Here is a 22,533-nt window from a genome sequence, read left to right as displayed (position 1 = left end):
AAAATAAGGTTTTTCGCAAATTAAACAAGTTGGTTTTGTAAACAAATTTAAAAAAATCACTCTGATTCCATCCTCTGCTGTTCTTTTTCTTTTTATAATATTCTGAATGTCACTTATTGAAGTATGGTGCTATACAACATTATGTAAGTTACAGGTGTACAATACAGCGATTCAGTTTTTAAAAGTTATACTCCATTTACAGTTATTATAAAATACTGGCTATATTCCCCATGTTGTATAATATATCCTTGTAGCTTATACCTAATAGTTTATACCTCTTACTCCCCTACCCCTTTATTGCCCCTCCCCCTTTCCCTCTCCCCACTGGTAACCAATAATTTGTTCTCTATATCTGTGAGTCTGCTTCCTTTTTGTTATATTCACTAGTTTTTCATATTTTTAGATTCCACATATAAGTGATATCATACAGTATTTGTCTTTCTCTGCCTGACTTATTTCACTTAGCATAATGCCCTCCAAGTCCATCCTTGTTGCTGCAAATGGCAAAATTTAATTCTTTTTATGGCTGAGTAATATTCCACTGAATATATGTACCACCTCTTCTTTATCCATTCATCTGTTGATGGACACTTAGGTTGCTTCCATATCTTGGCAACTGTCGATAATGCTGCCATGAACATTGGGGTGCGTGAATCTTTTCAAATTAGTGTTTTGGGTTTTTTTGGATACATACCCAGGAGTGGAATTTCTGGGTCATATAGTAGTTCCATTTTTAGTTTTTTGAGAAACCTCCATACTATTTCCTGTGGTACTTTTTAATAGATTTTTTTAGTTCTGTCTTTATTTATTAAAAAAATTACTGCAAATTTCACTTAGACATTAAATACTAAAGAAAATACTACAATATCATAGAATTGAATTTGAATTCTGGCAGGCTGGAAGATAATTTGTAGGGAGGATATATAATACAATAGAATAAAGCTATTTTTTTCTTTAAATCTTGTTAGCAGATTTTCCTTTTTAAAAAATTTATTCAAACATCCTGGCTGACTATCTGGATCTCTCCTAACGTTTGCTTATATTTTCCTAATGCCACGAAAGTTGAATCTGACCTAAATCCTCAACTATAGAAATGTGTATGTTTAAAATTAAGAATCCATTCAAGTATCAACCTAACTCTCAAATTTTCTGACAGTCCAACTGATCACGTTCCTTATAGCTAGGTCATCCTTAAGTACAAACTAAAAAAAAAGGGAAGTAAATCCCAAAGAATATCTGCTACTCTCAAAAAATTTCACCATACAGAGAAGGTACAATTTATATGTGAGGATTATTAGCTCACTGAAAAATGTACAGGAGAAATGTCAACTTCTCATATTTCAGTAGAAAACTATACTCATCCATCCATAGCATGATTCCCTTTTGGACTCTAAGATTATACAATTATATGGTTGTACTAATTATGTGGACTCTAAGATTATACAATTATATGGTTGTACTCTAAGATTATACAATTATATGGTTGTACCAACTGTCCTTGGTAGAAACTAAGGAAAATGCCCCTATCTAAATAACAGGGCCTATCTATCAAACTTCATTCTGTGACTACCTGAATGCCAGTTACCCTCCCTCATCCAACCCATCAAAAGAAGTAGGCTTGGCAAACAAAACACTCCAGGAATAATGATCATTTAACTCTGGGGATTCACTTCATTTGTATTTAAATTATATTAATGCTTTCTACCAATGTGATCTATACAATACCCATTGAATGCCAAGCAGTACATACATTTTGGAGACTAGAAGGGGTGTGTGTGTGTGTGTAAAATTGACACTTGTCTCAAATATTTTATGATTTAATCATATATGGAATAAACATGAGCTATATTTAACGCTATTTATATTTAACAGCTTCAAACCTGCTGTGAAATACTAAGTAAATAAGCACATAGCGATCCAAACTGACCCAAAAGGAATTCAATTAAACTGAAACTAGTCTCAGTAATGATGTACATTACCAATGCGAGAGCTAGAGTTGTCTATTTTTTAAAGGTCATTGCATTTCCTCATTTGGGTGAGGGAAACTCCTGACTTCTGGGTAATCTGTGAGGGAAACTCCTGACTTCTGGGTAATCTCGGGCTCCTGAGTGCTTGCCTGGCTCTGACCCCTGTCTTGGATTGACAGTGAGCTTCTGTTGCTCGTTTGCTCTTGAAGGTTTGCCTGAAACGAACTACTGTTCCTTCCTGTCTTTTAGTCTGTGTACCTCCGGAGTCAACAAGTTCTGTGTCCCAGTCCCAACACCTGCCTTGGTTTTCCTAGTCCTGATTAGTCACACTGCTTCCACCATCTAGAAATGCCCAGGCCAGCGAATCACCAGCAACACAATGGATCTGCTCAGAATCCCCACTCTCCCACTTAGGAGCTCACCAGGGTGTCCTCAGGTGTGAGTTACAAGGATATAAGCCTTGAAGGGAGTTGTGAGTTACACAGGAATATGCAGTGCCTGACACGAAACAAACACAGAATAAATGATGATTTCCAGATTATCCTGGGACTTTTTTTTTTTGTCGGGGGGCGGGGAGACTTCCGAAAACTTTTTAAATCACACAAAATCTCCAAATCTCTCAAATTCTTCCTGTAGTCAAGGCCAATTGGCGGGGGGGGGGGAACCTTTAGGAAACCCTTACAAACATGTAAAGAGATACATATATAAAATATGAAACGGACTTCTATATGGGCAAGAATATATCATTTTAGGATGAAATAATCCAAATGGTATTTTAGTACAATACGTTCTTACAGTAAAGGAATCCAAGAATTGATGTAAGTGATTTTCTGAGGAATGAGCCTAAAGTATCACTGACTCCGAAAAGGTGGCAGAGACTACTCTTTGCCTCTCAGTATGAATTCTCCACTTCTTAATTTTAGTATAAAACTCCCATCTCAGCTGTACACATGGCTGCCCAACTAGACACTGCATTTCCTGGCCTCCCTTGCAGCTGATTCAGCCGTGTCATGTTCTGGCCAAGGGGATGACAGTGCAAGTGATGTGTGGAATGTGTCTCCCACCATCAGTCCCTCTGGGGCTGAAACGTGAAAGTGGTTCTGGCAAGCCAACTTCAACCATATGGACAAAAACAACACCCTAGTGTGTTAGTTCTCCAACCTTCTTTGCACACTGGAACCACCTGGAGAAACTACATAAAATACTGGCTCTCTGTCCTACAGACTCTGATTTAGTCGGTCCTAGGGGACGGTGGAGTAATAAGATAGAAGGAACGGAGGTCTCTGAATGACTTGATGGAGCTGAGCTGCTCACTCCCCTGGACACTGTTGGGCAACAGTATTGAAAAATTAAATAACCACAGCGCCAAGAGAGGATGCAAAAAAGGCATGTTGATTACATACCGCTTCCATATTCACAAACCAGCCTTCTGTGTTGTTTAAATTACTGTTGTTTGGCCTCAGAGAAAGCAGCTGAACAAACATCCTTATAAATATATAATAAACACAAAAATTCTGGCTTTCGGGAAAAAGAATTGTAAGTACAAGCTTAAAAAAAAAAACTGTTCTTTTTCTAAAGAAAAAAACTAAAATATACCAGTAGAAAAGAAGAGAGAAGAGTTTTAGCATAATCCTGGGAAATCACTGTTGAGCTAGAGAAGATTCATTAAAGAAAAACTACAAATAAATTTTAAATATTAAGATTACTTTGACAAGACAAAGGCAAAAAAATATATTAAAGTTTGCCAATTTGTTAATAATTTGCATAAATCAATAAGAATTTGGAAGCAAAATGTGAAGTCTCAAAAAAATGACTAGGACAGAGTTAGATACAATAAATACTGATTTATCTTATAGGCCCATTTTTGCTAGGCTACAGGTTAGATTTCTTTAATAAAGAAACGGACTCCTTTTTTGTTCCTCTGTCATCCTCAACATGTGACTTCTATTTCATGGTCCAAAATGGCTGCCCCATCACCTGCCATCACCACCTCATACCAGCCAGGAAGAAGGGGGAGAGTGCATATTCTTTTGTTATAAAAGAACACCTTAGAAGTTACCCATGCTGCTTCTGCTCACAACCCGCTGTCCAGAACCAGGACACATGCCCACACTTAACTGCAAGGGAGGCTGGGAAATGTAGTCCTAAGATGGACAATCATGCTAAAACTTTTATAACTACAGAAGAAAAAAATAACGGATATTGGAAGTAATTAGATGTCTCTGCCAGAGATCTCATTATTAAGAGGGACAAGAAAAATTGAGATAAAGGTGTATCTAGAATATTCCAGAAAATGTGTGAAATGTAAAATATATAAATAAAAAATATTTCTATATATATTAAAGTTATACAAAGTAGTCAAACATGACATAGATATACAGTATATAAAATGGAAGTCCCCTTTACTCATAATTTCACCTCTGAGAAAATACTGAGTTATTAAAATAATCTTGCAATGTGTGGGTGTGGGACTAACATTTAGGTGAAAATAATGTCTTTCCATAGCTCTTCCCCTTGTGCTAGTGACAGAAATAAAACTTTGGAATGTGAGATGTCATTTTTGGAATCCTAAGATTTCTTTCTTTGGGGCAATAGTCTCAAATATGAAAAAAACGAGAATCCAAGGGAGCAAGAAACTAAGGCCAAGTTGAGGCATTACAAGGCACTGAAGGAAAACATCAATGTTTCTTGCACAACCACTGAAAATGTGTCACCATCTATAAAGCCTCTCCTCCTGGCAAGAAGACAAGTTAAATAGATAATTAAAATCACAAAAGTGGCAAAGCAAAGTCAAACATAGATATCAAACCTCATTTGAACTTCTTAGAGAAATGAAGCTTTAAACTGAATAAAAATGCTTACCCATTCATATTCTATATTGCTAGATTTTTGCTATAAACTCAGAAAATAGTTTCATATCAGTATTCTAAATTTAACCAGCTGGAGTCATTTCTTAAGTATTATACCATTTAACCTTTTCAAATGAAGGGCTTGCCTTTTCATGGAAAATATGCATTTAGCATTAATGACAGAACATAATGTCCTTGGGTTTAGATATTCTCCAATGAGATAGGTCCTTTTTTGTACACTATACTTAGCTATATGGCAAGGCTAGAATTAAAAAACAAATTATTCACAGATTCAAAGTCTGAAATCATCTATACTAATCAGAAGTGTTTAAATATCAGAACCTCACCGTATCAACTTTCTTAAAATCACTATCACTGAACTCATGGATCAAATGCAACAGTTCATGAGAATGGGGAAAAAATTAGGAAAAAAAGTTTTTATTAGACGTGTCAGGATTTGAATGATTTCACTCAAAACCACTGGAAAAGTGATCCAACCACACTTTCAAGCAAAGAAACATTTACTAAGTTGAGAATAATAAAAATGTATCTGTTATGAAAAGTAAATATTATAAATAAGATTTTTAAAGAATTAATAAAAACAAGAACACCTCTTTTTAGGTCAAATAGATTATACCCAAAACTCAAGCATAACAATCTTATTTGGTATTAAAATATAATGCCAGGTATGGAGTAAAAGAACACTCAAAAGACAAGTAATAAGAAAAAATCTAATCAGACTAAAATGTTGTCAGATAAACCAGTGTTTCTTTTTTAAAAGTGTGCACAATGATAGTTATGTGCATTAAATGTAATGCATAAATTTTATACAATTTGTATCATGATTTTAAAAAATGATTATGTCATTATTTCCAAGATTTGAACCTAGTCATAACAGAGGTAATAATAAATCAGGGGAACTTACTTCCCTCTTCTGACTTCTAAATTTGTAGGTTGCATTTTAAAAAGTCACATTTCACACTTCACAGTTCACCTATAGAAGCTGATTTAATTTTAGGCCAGCCCTGTGAGATAGTATCGAATGTGTTTTCCAAATATGCAAGGAGGCATAAAGAGGCTAGGTGAGGCGCCCAAAGCTACACTGTTTGTAAATTTCAGTGCCAAGACTTTAACCCTGGGTCATCAGGCCCCCTAACCTAAACCCATGCTCTATACCGTGCACTTCACCCCACTGTCCCAATGCAGGAGAGAGAACTGCTGGTGAGTTATCACAGGGAGATGCAAAGGCTATCCCAATAGTCTCCGAAAGCTCTAGACTAAAGAAGCGGAATTTTAAAAAATATACGAGAGACAGCTTGCTTGTTCTTAGGCTCTGTCATGACATTTTGCTGTGGGAATGTTCCATGGCATACCACAGAACATACCAAGTGCCTTCCTTGCCTCCCAGTGCCACGGGGACTCTTGATTTACCAGAAGATTCATTTGACTTCCACAATGCTCTGCTATAGCTGCTTTAGTTCCCTGTTTTTATCTATCGTCTCCTTCTCCTTGGCTATACTCATCTCCCTCAAACATCCCTAGACAAAAATTATCCCTTTATGTTAATAACCTATTTCTCCCCTTACATTTATCACCAACCTCCTTGAACAGCTTTTCCATTCGTCTTCATCTCCTCAGCTTCCCCTCATGTCATGTCTTCCAGCTCATTCTTAGGCTTCTGCTCACACATGCTCCTGAAGCCAAAACCCTAATGATGTTCTAATTGCCAAATCCAGTGGCCTCTTCAGTCTTCACACTACCTACTTCTGTAAAGCTCCGAGAGTTGAAAGAAACCTTTCCTCTGGCAACTAGATCCTTCCTTGGCTTTCAGGAGATCACTCTCTCCTGGTTCTTTGCTTCAACGTTTGACAGCTCAGTTCAAGTCACCAGTGTACTCTCCTCTCCCCTTAAACTTTAACTATCAGCTCCCTACATCCTACTCTTGGTTAGCATGTTTTCTTCCTTGAATTGCTCCCATCTCATCTACCTGATGGCTTCAACATATATGATTAGTTATCAATACTTTGTAGATCTCTAAATTCTTGCTTAAGTTCCACATTATTATCTTCAAAAATCACAGCAGAATTTGCAGCTCAGCAAGTTGAATACCAAATTCCCTCTTCTCCTCCTCTCCACACTGTTCTGCCCCTTGCATTCCATTTCTGAATTAATGACACGCCCCATCCTATCTTCAAACTAGAGGCCACCCTAATGTTCTCCATTCTACTTAAACCTCCACTTCTGAGTGAATGTAAATACTAAAGGTTCTACACAAGAAATGTCTCGTGGTTGTTGGGTGTTTGACATTTTGTGGTTTGGTTTGATTTTGTCTGAGTTTTCTTTGGGTTTAGTTCTTTATCTTCATCATTGCTTCTACCTTAGATCAAACATTCCACAATTCTTACCTGGACCAGTGAAATGGCAGAAACTCCTAATGGGTAACCATACTTCAACTTTTGCTCCTCAACCCTGTTGACAGAATTCTCTTGCCAAGAAACATAACTAATCTCAATAAAGACTACTCATTTTAATGTCGTCAAATTATAATATGGTATAATTATGCAGATGAAACCTTAAGACTAAAGACACATCCCTCTGTACAGAGAGTCAGTTCTGGCCACATGATTAACACTCCAAAAATCAGAATTATGCAAGAGCCCCATTTAATTCACAGTATGTTTACTACAAGAGTCAAGGCATCTTAAGGGCTGCTTCCTGACACCACCCGCATGAATACACATCCAGGCTAACGACTAGAAAAAAAGAACCCAGTCAAGTCAGCCCAGGAGTAGTGCCCAGTCAGGGGGATCAAACAGGAGCTGTCTTAAGGCTTAGGATAAAAATAGGGCAGGGTCTGCAGACCCTGAGAGCAAGATCACTTTGGTAGGAGCAGAAATCTGTGTTACACAAACTAGACTATGTTTATGTTTCGTGTCGTTTCCGGGATTACTGGTCTGTGCTCTACTTTAGTAAACAGTAACAACTTTTTGAAGGTTATAACCTGTCCCAGATTAAGACGAGCAAGAAAAGGTCTTCTCTGCATTCTTGTGTGGATTACCAAATAAGCAGTGCAGGCTGAGGGCCAGGGAGGTGGCGGAAATAGAGAACAAGCAGAAGGAATCCCAAGGCCAAATTCAAAGACACAGATTCAGGGAATCTTGGCCTGGCAACTTCTTCCCATGAGAGACCCCCTTCCCAGTGCCAACCGTGGAGGTCTCAGACTTGTTTATTATTATTATTTTTTTTTTTTTTTGGCTGCATTGGGTCTTTGTTGCTGCGCGTAGGCTCTTCTCTGGTTGCGGCGAGCGGGGGCGACTCTTCGTTGCAGTGCGCGGGCTTCTCATTGCGGTGGCTTCTCTTGTTGTTGAGCATGGGCTCTAGGCACGCAGGCTTCAGTAGCTGTGGCACGCGGGCTCAGTAGTTGTGGCTCGCGGCTCTAGAGCGCAGGCTCAGTAGTTGTGGTGCACGGGCTTAGTTGCTCCGCGGCATGTGGGATCTTCCCAGACCAGGGCTCGAACCCGTGTCCCCTGCATTGGCAGGCAGATTCTCAACCACTGCACCACCAAGGAAGCCCTCAGACTTGTTTATTATTAATAAGAGAGCAAGCGTCCCCTCACAACTGATTTCCCAATGGCTTTAGTTGAAGTCAGAATTCTTAAGAATGCAACTCTTCTCAAACTGGCCTGAACTTACTTTATCTCCTGCCAAGAGCCAAAAAGCATACAGAAGTGTTTATCCCCATTAATGAAGACTGTTTCAGCATCCGGAGCATGTCAGGGCATGCCAGCACCCCCGGCCTGCCGTACCATGGTCACCCTCAACGCGGTTGCTCTCTCAGGATTGATCATTCTCTTCCGAGTCTGGCACATTCCTCCTCATCCCTCAGGAGCCAGCTCTATTATCACCTCTTCCCCAAACTTCCCTTGACCCCAGGCTGAGGGAGTCCCTTGATGCCTCCCTGACACTTTGCTTATTACTCTACCATTTCACCTCCCACACGGCACTGTGATTATTTGGATACTGAAGGTTCGCACTGCAATGTATGACTTTGAGGGGGATAGAGATCAACCCATAACATAAGCCTAAGCATAATGTGTTGAATCTATTTATCTTTCCCTAGAAACGTTGGATCATGACTGAAAGAAGCTGTTTTCGGATTCATTCAAACCCCTTTGTTTGCTCCTGCTTTATTTGTCTGTTTGTTTTCTTGAGCACCTGCTATTTACAAAGCACCTGATGAGGCCAAGAAAAGCGTACAGAGGAAGTAAATGCATCCCTATTCTCTCAGAGTTTACCATCCAGAGGAGGGGATTTTCTAACTGTTTTAACAATAACACAAATCAGACGAAGGTGGGGCTATGCTAGGAGATGCCAGGGGGGACAGCCTGAAGCCACACAATTCAGCACCTCCGACCTTTTGTGAGGGCCCCTGAAGCCAGACCCCAGAACCCAGAAGCTCTCAGGAGCACCATCTGAAAGAGCTAAGAGATGCACAAACATTAAGCCAAGTCAGATAAGAAATATGCAGTTGCTCAGTATACACTGTAAAGCACCATACTAACTCTGGCTGTCGTCACATAGAATGCAACCTGCTGTCACTGTCTTGAAGCCAAGATTACCATGGGAAGGACCAAACTGACCAAAGGGAAACACACAGGGAAGAAGCAGAGACTCAGAGACACAGAAAAAGGGCAGAGGAGACTATAATAGAGACAAAAATCAGACACTCAGCATGGCCAACATCCGTGGCTCTGTATAGCAATTAGACACAGGACTCAAGATTCTGGGGTATCTGAGGTCAAAGCTCAGACAGGTAACAAATTTCTAAATTTTTTGCTTACGACAAGACACATAGCTCAAAGTTTGTCTTAATGTGCCTACAACGGGGAATAACTGTGCTTTCTGATCTGCCAGGAACAATCCCAGTTTACATCTGTTTCCCTGTGTAATTATTAATAGTACACCCTTGCACCCTCAGAAGTGTCCCAGTTTAAACAAAAATTATACGATCACCCTGCCTCAACGCCACTTGCCACAGTGAAATGTGTCTACACAATTTTCCAGGCCTGCTGCAAAATTCAAACGTGAGATCTTTTATTCAAAAGGCAAGACAGAAAGTGCTATTAAAGGTACTGAGGTGTAAAGCAGTTTTTTTTCTTTTGTGTATCTGCTCTGCTCACACCCCGTTGTCCCACTGGACCTCACTTGCAAAGCCCAAGTTCAAAGATAAAATTAGCAAGAATTTCAAGACGGTGATGGCAGAGCACCAAACTAAGCTCGAGGTCCCTCAGAGTGGGTAGCGCTCTGCGACTGTATAAGATGCACCCTTGAAATCGGCCCTGGTTTGTCCTTTCTCCAGAAAACCAGTTACCACCTACGACTGTCCAGACTCTGGACATCAAATACCGGAAATTAGGTCCATAAAAGCATTTTTTTGAAAAAAAATGTTTTGGAGTACTCTAATGAAGCACAGAATTTCATTTCCCAAGCAAAACAAGAACATAAATTCAAACAAATTCCATCACTCTCTACCATTTTATCTACGACCTAAAAATAATGAATCCAGATAACATCCATGGTCCCAAATGAAAATTTAGACTACAATGAACTGAAATAATAGTGTGTTACAATGTCTTTAATACCTCGATGCCGGATTTAAATCATGTTTCTCTTTTTTTTTTAATAAATTTATTTATTTTATTTATTCATTTTTGGCTGCGTTGGGTCTTGGCTGGTGCGCGCGGACTTTTCTCTAGTTGCGGCAAGCGGGGGCTACTCTTCGTCGCGGTACGCGGGCTTCTCACTGCGGTGGCTTCTCTTGTTGCGGAGCACAGGCTCTATGCAGGTACTACATGTTTAATTTAAGCTTCTTATTACATAATACATATGTGCCTGAGTGAAACTTAAGTAACTTCCACTGTCTATACAGACCCAATGGAAAAAAAACAAAACCAGAAATTTACGGATCATTGAGGAACTGTCCTTAAAAATGGGTGGGAGGTTTAGAAGATGGACGAATTCGCTGATTCCTCCATTCCTTCGTTCAGTAAGCATTTCTTGAGTACTTACAGTGTCACAAGCACTGCACAAAAGTCCAGGGAAACACAGGCGAGTAAAATGTGGCCCTGTCCTCAAGAAGCTTCCATTCTAGAAGAATGAGACAGAAGTAGACAAATCCTGCCTATGCCTACTTTGATGCCATGGAAGCAGGGACTACAGGGAAGAGTGGGTACCAAGCAGTGAGCACTCCAGCCTGGGCAGGAGGGAGGACGGGATCATGAAAGTTCTACTGAAGGAGATGAAGAGCCTTGAAATGTCAGTAGGAATCCAGCAGGTTGCTAAGCGCTACAAAGGAGCAGAAGAAGAGGCCTGAGGGACTTCCCTGGAGGTCCAGTGGTTAAGACTCCAGGCTTCCAATGCAGGGGACACGGATTTGATCCCTGGTCGGAGAATTAAGATCCTGCATACCGCACAAGAGGCCTGAGAAAGCCTGGCACCCCATGGGAAGAGTGCGCCACTATAAATGACAGCAGCTTCAAGGTCAGAGCCTTGTTCAATCTAGAAGTGTGTGCCTGAGTGGTGACTAGAGAGAAGGTGCATATAGATCATACATACTGATACATCTGGGGGAAGAAAAAGGCAATGTTCATGGAGTATCTGGGGGTCAGGGGATGAGGGGGGAGGTGCTCTCTCTTTAAAAGGCCAAAAGTTGGAAATGAGAAGAGAAAGCATCTTATTAAAAAAAAAAAAGTTTTCCCCCAGGCCATATGATCATTTAATCAAGAGCAATAATACAAATTGTTTGCTTCTTTATGGGCCTGTAAGTAAAAATATGTTCTCGGTAAAACCAAAAATATGTTTTTTCATCTCTGTAATAAAGATAAGAATTACCTTCACCCATGCTGATGACTTGAAGCACTGGCAGAAATCAAAAACAGGGTTTCCCTGGTGCCGCAGTGGTTGAGTCTGCCTGCCAATGCAGGGGACACGGGTTCGAGCCCTGGTCTGGGAGGATCCCACATGCCGCGGAGCAGCTGGGCCCGTGAGCCACAACTACTGAGCCTGCGCGTCTGGAGCCTGTGCTCCGCAACAAGAGAGGCTGCGACAGTGAGAGGCCCGCGCACCGCGATGAGGAGTGGCCCCCGCTTGCCACAACTAGAGAAATCCCTCGCACAGAAACGAAGACCCAATACAGCCAAAAATAAATAAATAAATAAATAAATAAATAAATAAATAAATAAATAAATAAATAAATAAATAAAAATTAAAAAAAAAAGAAATCAAAAACAATGACTAAGCTAACAAATATTTAAATGTGACTTAGGAATTCATTATCCAATTTTTGCAGCAAACCTACCACTGCACTTATTTAATACTACAGGTTTTTTTTTTTAAATAACTTCTTTTGTTTGTCTGCACTTCTGACCATTCCCTTAGGATGGATTCCTAGAAAAGGAATTACCAGGCAAAAGGGTTTGAATATTTTTAAAGCTCTTGGTACGTATCAGTTCAGGATAAAATTAAAACTAGATTGACTACATCAACTGAAGGTAGACACATAAAATAGGTGAGAATGAAATGTTCCTATAAATAATACCCAAAAAAGAAAATCTAATAATGTATTATAAGTAGATCTTAGACTTTGAATGTTTATAAAACTAAAAGGAAGTCAGGGTTAACCTTTGTTTTGGAAGACTTTCAGGCCAATTACTGTTTGTGTGTGTGTGAATGTGTACATAAAAAATATCAAATAAAGAAAAGGAAAAGTGGAAGAGTCCATAATTTCTGAATGAGATAAGAAGAATGAAATCATAAAACGATCTTCTTGTAAAGAGTAAAATGCAATTTATTTTATACCTCCCATAATTTCTGACTTAACTCTATACAGAATTACACTATCAATCTTAATAATCAGGTGTTAAGATTAGAGGAAAAACTGATGTTTTAAATAAAGATCAACAAATTGGTTTTTAAGGTAGGTTAGATTAGCTGTCTATTTCTGTAAATTAGGACTTTTTTGCTCAGTATTTTTTCATACACCTCCTGAAAGGAGTAACTAATGCAACTTGAAGAGTTACTCAGATTCTTCAAAAGCCAAAGGACTCGGTCACCAACAAAGTTTCATGAAAGCCAAATTTGAAGCTATGAAAAGTCAAGTTCCCTTAAAAACATGCTTTTTTGACATTGCTGCATGGAAGTGTACAACAATTCTATTTATCACAATTACCAGTATATTCTCAAATACCCATACATTTCCAAAGAACGTGGCCCCTGGGGGCTCAAGTATATTGATTTTAATTTGAGACATCAACCTGTGCATCATCTCACATCCCTCGAGACAGTGTTCTTTCCTTCTTGCCAGAGCCAAGGAGTGAATTTCATGATTTTCAGCAGATAGCTTACCTCTTTTAGAAAGCTGAGCAGGAAGTCTGGCCTTTGAGACATTTCCCTTCAGACCAAGGGAGTATGGAATAGGGTGGTGGAAAGAGGAGGTTAGAAGATTTGAGGGAGATTTTAGCAAAGGCTAAAGGTCCTCAGTCTCTGAATGATGCTCTCCCGCACATCTGGGTGGAGAGGAGCCAACACTCAAATTCTGTCTTTGCAGCAGCGAACAGAAAAAAATTCAACTTTTGAGCGACGTCTAAGAAGTTTCCTTCACTCAGTTTTGCCCCTCCTGGCCCTAACATGAATGAAACATTTTCAATGCAGACCTCCAGGGAGTCAAGCTGAAACTCTGAAACAAAGTTCCTGCCAGTTCTACGAAATCCTGAAGTTGCTGGATGGGAGTTTTATTCTACCGCTTTCCTGGGCTCAGTGTGAACACGGGACCCGGGAGCTGAACCCACGGGGGCGGGGGATTTAAACAGCAGATTTAAACCCCAGGTTGGGGTGTGGGGGAAGCAGACAGTAGGACGAGGCTGCGGTGAGCACTGCACGTGGCTTTCATATCCAACAGCTGCTGGAGATCATAACCCCGCTACCCTCCGTACCCCCCACCAGAATCCTATGCTCCAAAGATTATTATAACTAAAGGGACTTCACTGCCATGTCATCTGAATAATGAACTCAAGCTCCAGAAGAATCAGGATATTTTTTTTTACCTCTAGGTACCTGAATGTAGCAGACAGACTTTAACCACCCTGCCAGAGTCTTCAAACAAAATCCCCGGGAAGGAAGACAAGGAAAAAAAAAAAAAAATTACACAACGCACTCGAGCAGACCAGGGAGCGGGGTAGAGAAGAGTGAGGAGAGACGGGGCAGCAGGGATTCCCTGAACCAGAGCCTTCTCCCACGCGAGCTAACTTTTCGCCCCGGCCCCTCGGCGCGTCTCCAGGCATTAAAAATCCCCCCCCTCCCCACCGGGGACCCAGCGTCGGCGCGCGGATTCGGGTGCCCGCGATGCCCGGACGGGTCCCCGGCCCCCGCGCAGACAATGCCGCGCGCGCCGCCCGCGCCCCGCGTCGCCGAGAGCCCCTCACCGACACCAGGAACTCCAGCGTGCCCACGTAGTCGCGCTCGGTCTTCTGCAGCTCGCTGAGCACGCACACGCGCAGGCGGAGCTGCTTCTCCAGGTCCCGGGCGCTCTCGGCGCGGCCGTCGCCGCGGCTCTCGTCGCTCATGGTGGGCGCCGTGCCGCCCGCCGCTGCCCCGCGCGCCCGCCGCTGCCCCGGCCCCGCGCGGCCGGCAGGGAAAGTTGCCGCCTCCGCCGGGTCCGAGGTGGGCCGGGCGACTTTACGCGCCGGGGAGAGGCCGGGGCGGGGGCGGAGGAGGGGGCGCCCGCCGGGAGTCGGGCGCGGGAGACGGGGGGCTGTGCCGAGGCCACTCCCTCCCGGGGGATGGGGCTCCCGCCCGGGACCTGCGCACCGCGCCCCGCGGCTCTGGCCTCGCACGGCCGGGGCTGGAGGGGAGGCGGCTCCGGCAGCCCCAGCGGTGACTTGGACGTTAATCAAATGCTTTGTATCCATGTGACTCCGACCCTTTACCCTTCGCCAAATCTCAGGAAAAAGGAAGCACAACCCTGGGGAAGTGTGTTGCGTGCCAGCTAACTAAACACACACACGCACACGCACACACATGCACACGCACACAGCGCTGGAGATGGAATTGGAGATTCCCAAACCTAGGAGGACAGACTCCAAGACACAGCTCGAGGGCTGCTCCTCTGACTCCCGCCTATTGTTTAGCTTTCATGTGTTCTGTACAAATCCTGAAAGCAAAGAAACAAATCTCCAAGGTTACATAACTGCATGGGAACAAAAACAACCATGGTATTGACCCTCCCGTCTTTGAAAAGAAGCACAATGATTTTTGGTTTTATTCAGGCACAAAACAGGTTTGCTTTTAACCCCCCCACCAACCGAGAATATTTGACAAGGCGAATACCCTCCTGCCTGCACTTGGAAAGTCAATTAGCATAATAAATGAAGACACTATGGGAAAGTGACAGCCTGGCCCATACAATAAACTCCAGATACAATAAGCATCATCCTTGCACAGTGCTGTTTTGGAGGGAGAGGTTTTGCATGTCTGTAACTCTTTTTCAACATCAGGATAGAACGTAAATTCAACCAGAGGCAAGAATATTTGCGCCAGTTTTGTTTCTGAGCTGCTACGATTTAAGACAGTGTCACTAATTGAAAAGAGAGAGCTGCTACTGAATGCTCATCAAAAGATATAGAGATACAGATATAGATACAAATACATAGATATAGATATAAATATAGATGTAGAGTCTTAGGATTTGAAAGTGGTAACACAGAGCGTGTCCTGATTTTAATGTGTCTGTTTATTGCCTTTTCTTACTTGGAAACAGAGCCAGGACCTAATGAGCACTGAATATTCCCAATTAATTTAACAAGCAAGCAAAACAATCCATATATTTTTTTGTCTTGATATTAACCATGTATATCTTTCAGGGTCATTTTTTCCTCCTTAGAACAACTTTAAGTAGGAAAGTTCACCCTAGTGACATTTAAATAAACGGAGGAGTGAGGTTATGATGCAGAAAGTGGCATGTTCATTTGTGCCCATAGTTAGAAGCATTAACAAGACAAAGAAATTAAGATGCTTTCCCTGTTATTCACGTCAAAATAATTATCAGGTTTCCAGATGATGTCCTTTCAGAGCATGGTTTGTGATGAATCGCTATACCTCTCTGTAATGAAATAAAGAGGGATTGTACTTTTCTTATATTAAGGGCACAGTTTTTGAATGATGTGTGAGGAGCTGATGAACAAGATGCAGATTTCCTCTTTCTATTGCACATGGCTGTTTAGAGGTAGCACGAGCAGAGGACAAATCAGTCAATGTCTTCACACCCTGTGGCAGAAGAACAGGACGAGGCACATTAAAGAGCAGACCTCACAGCACCTAGTAAACAATAAACAAAAGAAACCAACGGAAGACTTGGGAAACACACACCCAGTAATGAAGGGGAAAATGAGACAGGACTGAACCTTTTCACCATGTACTACAGGCAGCAAGGAATGAATGCATTTCCTCCCCCCTAGTCTGCAGCCTTCTCTAACGTAAAAAGTTAAGTAAATAAATCATGTTTTCCATCAGGAGTTCTTCTAGATAAAATAATATTTCTCTCTTACCAATTGTCCCAAGTTGAAAAACTGTTTATGCAATTTTCTTCCATCAAAAAAAAAAACAGTCTATACCCAACCCACTAGAGAATACTTCACCAAAAAAAAAAAAAAAAAGGCAATGGAAGCTAGCAGGAAAATATTTATTTAAGTGTACAGATTCAGATTTCTCTCAGAAGTGCTCACGTAGAAATTATTAAGATATTAATAGTTTCTGCTCAGTCCGCAACATCATTTGTAATTAATGAACAGCTTCAGGACACTGTGTAGTGCCTTCTGCCATGCACCTCTCCCTCTCTTCTGTAGCCCTGGCTGCAGTCCTTAATTCCTCATCAAAGACTTAAGATCATAAGAAAACAGAGTGGGAGTATCTGGAAACCTTCACTTTGATGGTAAATAAGATCTTTCATAAACTCTGAATGTGTTGTATCCTTCCCTGGTTCCTCTATTGAAACTTTAGGCTCTGTCTGCCAGGAAAAGAAAGCAACAACCAAAATGATGGACAGGGTCCAGTTTTTTCCTGAAATACTAATGAGGTTGAAGCATCCCATAAAAAGGAAAAGCCAGGAAAAAAAGATAGAGAAAAAAGGCTGAGTAGTAAACTAGCTCTGCCATTAAATTTATTTCATATGCATGCATTGGTATGGTTAGAATCTATTATCGTACGGTTCAAAGAGCCAAAGCACAGTACACAGTAGCTTTCCTTTGGTCAGGCCCAGAGCAGGACAACTCCTGCACTAAAAGAAAATCTAAGGCCATCTCTTTGCAAGAAGAGGGTTTCCCTGGTCATATTTCAGATAGAGGTCATTTTAGTCTCCTTGCCCTTTCAAAACTAGCATTGGCCCAGGTAAAGTAATAGGTCAAATTTGATGCTGAAGTTCATTAAAAGATAACAACACTGAAAAAAAATGGAAAGAGTGATTGATTGCATGGCAATCTTGTCAAACTGAGAATTCTAAGCATCAGACTGTTCTTTATTTACAAGTAAAATTGATTCTGGCATTTCCTTGACTACTCTGGCTTCTGAGAGACCATAGATTACACTAGTATAAAAAATATCATAGACACATTAGAGCTATAATAACGTACAATTAAGAGTCCTGGACAAGAATTCTAAAAGTATTTCTTAATTTAGTTTATACTTCGTGCTTAATCCCTCAGTTACTTCCACTTAATTTTGGTGGCAATTTAGCCATCAGAAGTACAGGGTATCCTGGAGCATGTAATTAATTCTATCATTCAATACAAAGATTTTAGAATATGTATTGCCTAAAAGGACAAAATACAGTTTTCATAAGCCATATTTTAATTTTAGAAACAACGTTTATGGCATAGCAAACTAAATAAATGTTTGCCTAGGATTACTTTAGCAAGACTCTAAAGTTCTTAAAGTTCATTTCAATACTATCTTGATTAACCCCAAATCATCCTCATGGCCATAATCTAACATGTAATGGATAAGCACTTTCCCATGACAGAACCTTAACCTACAGGTAACCCAGTAAAACAAACAGCCAGTTGTTGTCTGTGACTGGTCTCGGAAGGATGTCATCCTTGGAGTGTATCATCTTCCTGCTTCCCTTCCTGTCACTTCCTTTAAAAATCCTCCCCAACCTCACATACCTCAAGCACACCCTATTTCCCTCCTCCCTCTAAAAATTTCTAAAGAGTTCTACTCATTGCCTGTGGTAGGGAGAATAATGCCCCCCCAAAAAATACCCATGTTCTAATCCACAAAATTATGAATATGTTACTTTACATAGCAAAAGGTAATCTCACGCAGATATGATTAAGCAAAGGACCTTGCGATGGAGACAGTCTCCTGGATTATCCAGGCAGGCACAGTCTAATCACCTGAATCCTTAAAAGCAGAGAATCTTTCCAGGGTTGAACACAGAGGGAGATGTGATCAAGGAAGAATGGTCAGAGAGTTGAAACATTGCTGATTTTGAAGATGGAGAAAGGGGGCCGCAAGCCAAGGAACGTGGGCAGCCACTAGAAGCTGAAAAACTCAAAGAAACTGAATCTCTGGAGCCCGCCACAAGGAACACAGTCCTGATGAGACCCTGATTTTAGCCTAGTAAGATGCACATTGCTCACATAACCCAAAGAACTATAAGATAATCATTTTGTTTTGTTTTAAGCCACTAGGTTTATGGTAATCTGTTACCATAGCAATACAAAACTAACATGTTGTCCTTATTTCTTTATCTCACAGTCTTTTCTCAAACCCCTTTAATAGGACTACTTTCCCATTCCTGCAGTGAAACTGATCTAGAAAACATCACCAATGTCTTTATGTTTCTAATTCCAATGGGTGTTTTTCATTTCTTGTCTTATTTTACCTTCCTGTAGCATTTGACAGCATTGACTATCTCTCATCCTAGGAAAGCTCTCTCTCTTTGCCTTCTCTGATACCATTGTTCTAGTTTTTCTTTTATCCCTCTCTCCTTTCCTTGCCAAGTTCTCTTTTTTGGCCCATTTCTAAAAGTTGCTGTTCTTTAGAATTTGATCCTAGGTCTTCTTCATACTCACTTTCCCTGGTTCACGGCTTCAAAAGGCTATTTGCACGCTCATGAGAGCTACATCTTTTCCTCCACCTCAGTTCTCTCTCCTGGGTTCCAGAAGCTCATTATCAACCACCAGGGCTATTTCCTCTTGACTATACCATAAAAATCTAAAACAGAACATGTCTAAAATAGAAATCATTATTTCTCCCACCAACCCTGTTCTCTCTTCTCCACACTCTAACTCAATAAAGGGTACCAACAGTTACCTAGGAATCATTCTTGATTCTTCTGTCTTACCCCCTAAATCTTATTAGCTGCTATTCTATCTCTAAAACTTCTCTCAAATCTACCCACTTCTCTTCATCGCCACTGTCACTACCCAAGTTCAAGCCACTCTCATATCTCACCCATATCACTACCTCAGTCTTCTACTTGGTTGCCTTATCTCCTATATTAACACTCTCTACTATGTTCTCCCGGGTTATCACTAGGGTGTGTGTGTGTGTGTGTGTGTGTGTGTGTGTGTACACACAATACCTAAAATATGTCATTCCCTGCTTGTCTTAACCTGGTTTCCTCAGAAGGCAGAGAATGAGACAAAAGCCAATATAAAAATAATATATATGGCAATGTATTCCTAGGGAGCAAGAGTGAGGGGAAGGAAGAGAGAAAGAGGGAAAACCAACACAGGGATGCATAATAGACTTGGCCATCCCTGTGGGAAATCGGATGTTCTATCCTACAGGACCTACTGTGAAGGCTTGTGAAATACATCTCAGAACTGTCCACCCAAGGGGAGGAAGAGGGAAGAAGCATTTATTCATCAGAGCTTATTCCCAGTTAGTCAAGGATTGCCCCACAGGGCATTGATTGGTCCCTGTACTTCCCGGCTGCCCATGCATGAGTGCCTAGAGGTTTTCACAGAGAAGATTCGAGTCAGGAAACAAGAAGGGTGAGGCAGTCCTAGAGTGTTCCTGTATGAGGTTGGTCTAAGCCCTTGAGGAACTGCTTCCATGGTCATCAGGAATAACAGAAGAGGTCAAGAGAGTTTTTCTTGGAATTCAAGAGGGGTCTGATCCTGCTTCAAATGTGGAAAAGGCAAATGTCATTTACGGCTCAGCCTCTTTGGCTTCATTTCCCTGCCACACCCGCCTTTACAAAACGCACCCAAGCCACACTAGATTACTTTCAGTATTCTTGCAGTGCCAAGCTCCAGAGTACAGTTCTTCCTCTCTATCATATCACTGATTAGACTATCAAAACTGACAGATCAATTAATGGAATTCTGTACCAGACCACAGTGTCTTGAAGAATAAGACCATGTCACCAATGTAGCCCCAGAGCCTCTTCAAAATCTGGCAAGTAAGTGTAATTAAATGAATATTTGCTGATTGAATATATGAATTATTGAATGGAGGAATATAATGCATTGAAACTCTGTTGGTCTCCCAGAGCTTAATCATTCTATTTCTAAACAAAGACAAGTCTGACTTGGCTTTTTCTTTCTCCTGTAACTTTTCTTCAATAGGAGAAGCCAACATAGATACCCTTTTAATTCCTCAGAGAAAAATTTTCTGTATGTAAAGGAGCTTCACTATAGATTGTGAGCCTTTGGGGGATAAGAAAAAACTACAAATATTAAATTTATTTTATTGTATTTTCAAAGAGCAAGTATCATTCATCTCACCTGAAATGTCCCAACCACATAATCAAATCCATCTAATACTCTTCCCAAACCAATCACAGAAAGCAGTGAAGGAAATATGTGATAAAATGTACAGGAAAGAAATCACAACTACCAAAGCAGGAAAGCCAGTTGACTGAAAACACATATATAATGTACTAGGCTACTCTTAGTGGTGGAGAAGAATTTCATTTTTGCTGGAATACTTCTGGACTCACATAAATATAAAAATAGAACATTGTGAAATAGCTTTTTGTAACTATTTTTAAAAATTATTGGGCTTTTAATATTTTTAAGTGGTTTTAAGTTTATAAGAAAATTAAGCAGAATGTACAGAGAATTCCCATGAATCCTCTTACACTCTACCCATCCCCCCCACCAGTTTCCCCTACTGTTAACATTTTGCGTTAGTGTGACACATTTGTTACAGCTAATTAGCCAATATGTATATTTTATTATTAATGAGAGTCCATGGTTTACTTTAAGGTTCATTCCTGTGCTGCACATTCTATAAGTTTTAATAAACGTATGACATTATATCCACCATTACAGTATCATACAGAATAGTTTCACCACCCTAAAAATCCCCTGTACTCTACCTATTCATCCCTCTCCCTCCCTCCCCAAAAGACCCTGGCAATCACTGATCTTTTACCTGTCTCCATAATTTTACCTTTTACAGAATGTCATATAGTTGAAATTATACAGTACGTGGTCTTTTCAGATTGCCTTATTTAACTCAGAATATGCATTTAAGGTTCTTCCACGTCTTTTCGTGGCTTGATGGCTCATTCCTTTTTGTCACTGAATAAAATTTCGTTGTCTAGATACACCAGTCTTTTTATCCATTTACCTGTGGAAGGACATCTTGGATGCTTCCAAGTTTTGACAATTATAAATAAAGCTGCTAAAAACATTCACATGCAGGTTTTTGTGTGGACGTAAGTTTTCAACTCCTTTGGGTAAATACCAAGGAATGTGATTACCGAATCATATGTTAACAGTACGCATAGCTTTGTAAGAAATTGCCAAACAGTCTTCCAAAGTGGTGTTTTGCATTCCCACCAGCAATGAATCAGAGTTCCTGTTGTTCCACATCCACTCCAGCCTTTGGTGTTGTCAGGGTTTTGGATTTTGGCCATTCTAATTGGTGGGTAGTGGCATCTCATTGATGTTTTAATTTACAAATCCCTAATGACATGTCATGTTGAACATCTTTTCATATGCTTACTTGCCATCTGTAATATCTTCTTTGGTGAGGTGTCTGTTAAGATTTTTTTTTTTTTTTTTAATTAATTTATTTATTTTTAGCTGTGTTGGGTCTTCGTTTCTGTGTGAGGGCTTTCTCTAGTTGCAGCAAGCGGGGGCCACTCTTCATCGCGGTGCGCGGGCCTCTCACCATCGCGGCCTCTCTTGTTGCGGAGCACAGGCTCCAGACGCGCAGGCTCAGTAATTGTGGCTCACGGGCCTAGTCGCTCCGCGGCATGTGGGATCTTCCCAGACCAGGGCTCGAACCCGTGTCCCCTGCATTGGCAGGCAGACTCTCAACCACTGCGCCACCAGGGAAGCCCCTGTTAAGATCTTTGACTCATTTTTTAATCAGATTGTTTGTTTTCTTCTTACTGAGTTTTGAGTTCTTTGTATATTTTCTATAGTAGTTCCTCATCAGATGTGTCTTTTGCAAATATTTTCTCCCAGTCTGTGGCTTGTCTTCTGAACCTCTTGACATGGTCCTTTTGCAGAGCAGAAGGTTTTAACTTTAATAAAGTACAACTTGTCAATTTTTTCTTTCATGGATCATACTTTTGGTGTTGTATCTAAAAAGGTTTGTATTTATCATCACCAAACCTAAAGTCACCTAGATTTTTCCTATGTTATCTTCTCAGAGGTTTATAGTTTTTCATTTTACTTTTAGGTCTATGATCCATGGGT

At 40.7% G+C, this 22,533-nt stretch overlaps 1 protein-coding gene across 7 annotated transcripts in view; it reads right to left on the bottom strand.

Moving 5' to 3' along the window:
• The window catches only part of PREX2 (phosphatidylinositol-3,4,5-trisphosphate dependent Rac exchange factor 2), a 287,172-nt gene extending 265,002 nt beyond the window's left edge, over positions 1 to 22,170 (bottom strand). For 2 of the 7 annotated variants that reach the window (XM_082433586.1, XM_082433589.1), the window contains exon 1: positions 14,296 to 14,894. In XM_082433586.1, coding sequence (XP_082289712.1) covers positions 14,296 to 14,781 — 486 coding nt within the window. In that variant the 5' untranslated portion in view covers positions 14,782 to 14,894. Of the gene's footprint in view, positions 1 to 14,295; positions 14,895 to 14,936 lie in introns of those variants that run through there. The other 5 variants (XM_082433581.1, XM_082433585.1, XM_082433587.1 and 2 more) reach the window with 3 other exon arrangements.
• Positions 22,171 to 22,533: the final 363 nt, after the last annotated feature.

The sequence above is a fragment of the Balaenoptera physalus genome, assembly GCF_965194825.1.
Source record: "Balaenoptera physalus genome assembly, chromosome: 17".
Classification (NCBI taxonomy): domain Eukaryota; kingdom Metazoa; phylum Chordata; class Mammalia; order Artiodactyla; family Balaenopteridae; genus Balaenoptera; species Balaenoptera physalus.
The sequence above is the reverse complement of the archived record's forward strand: the minus strand, read 5'-3'. Positions and strand labels throughout refer to the sequence as shown.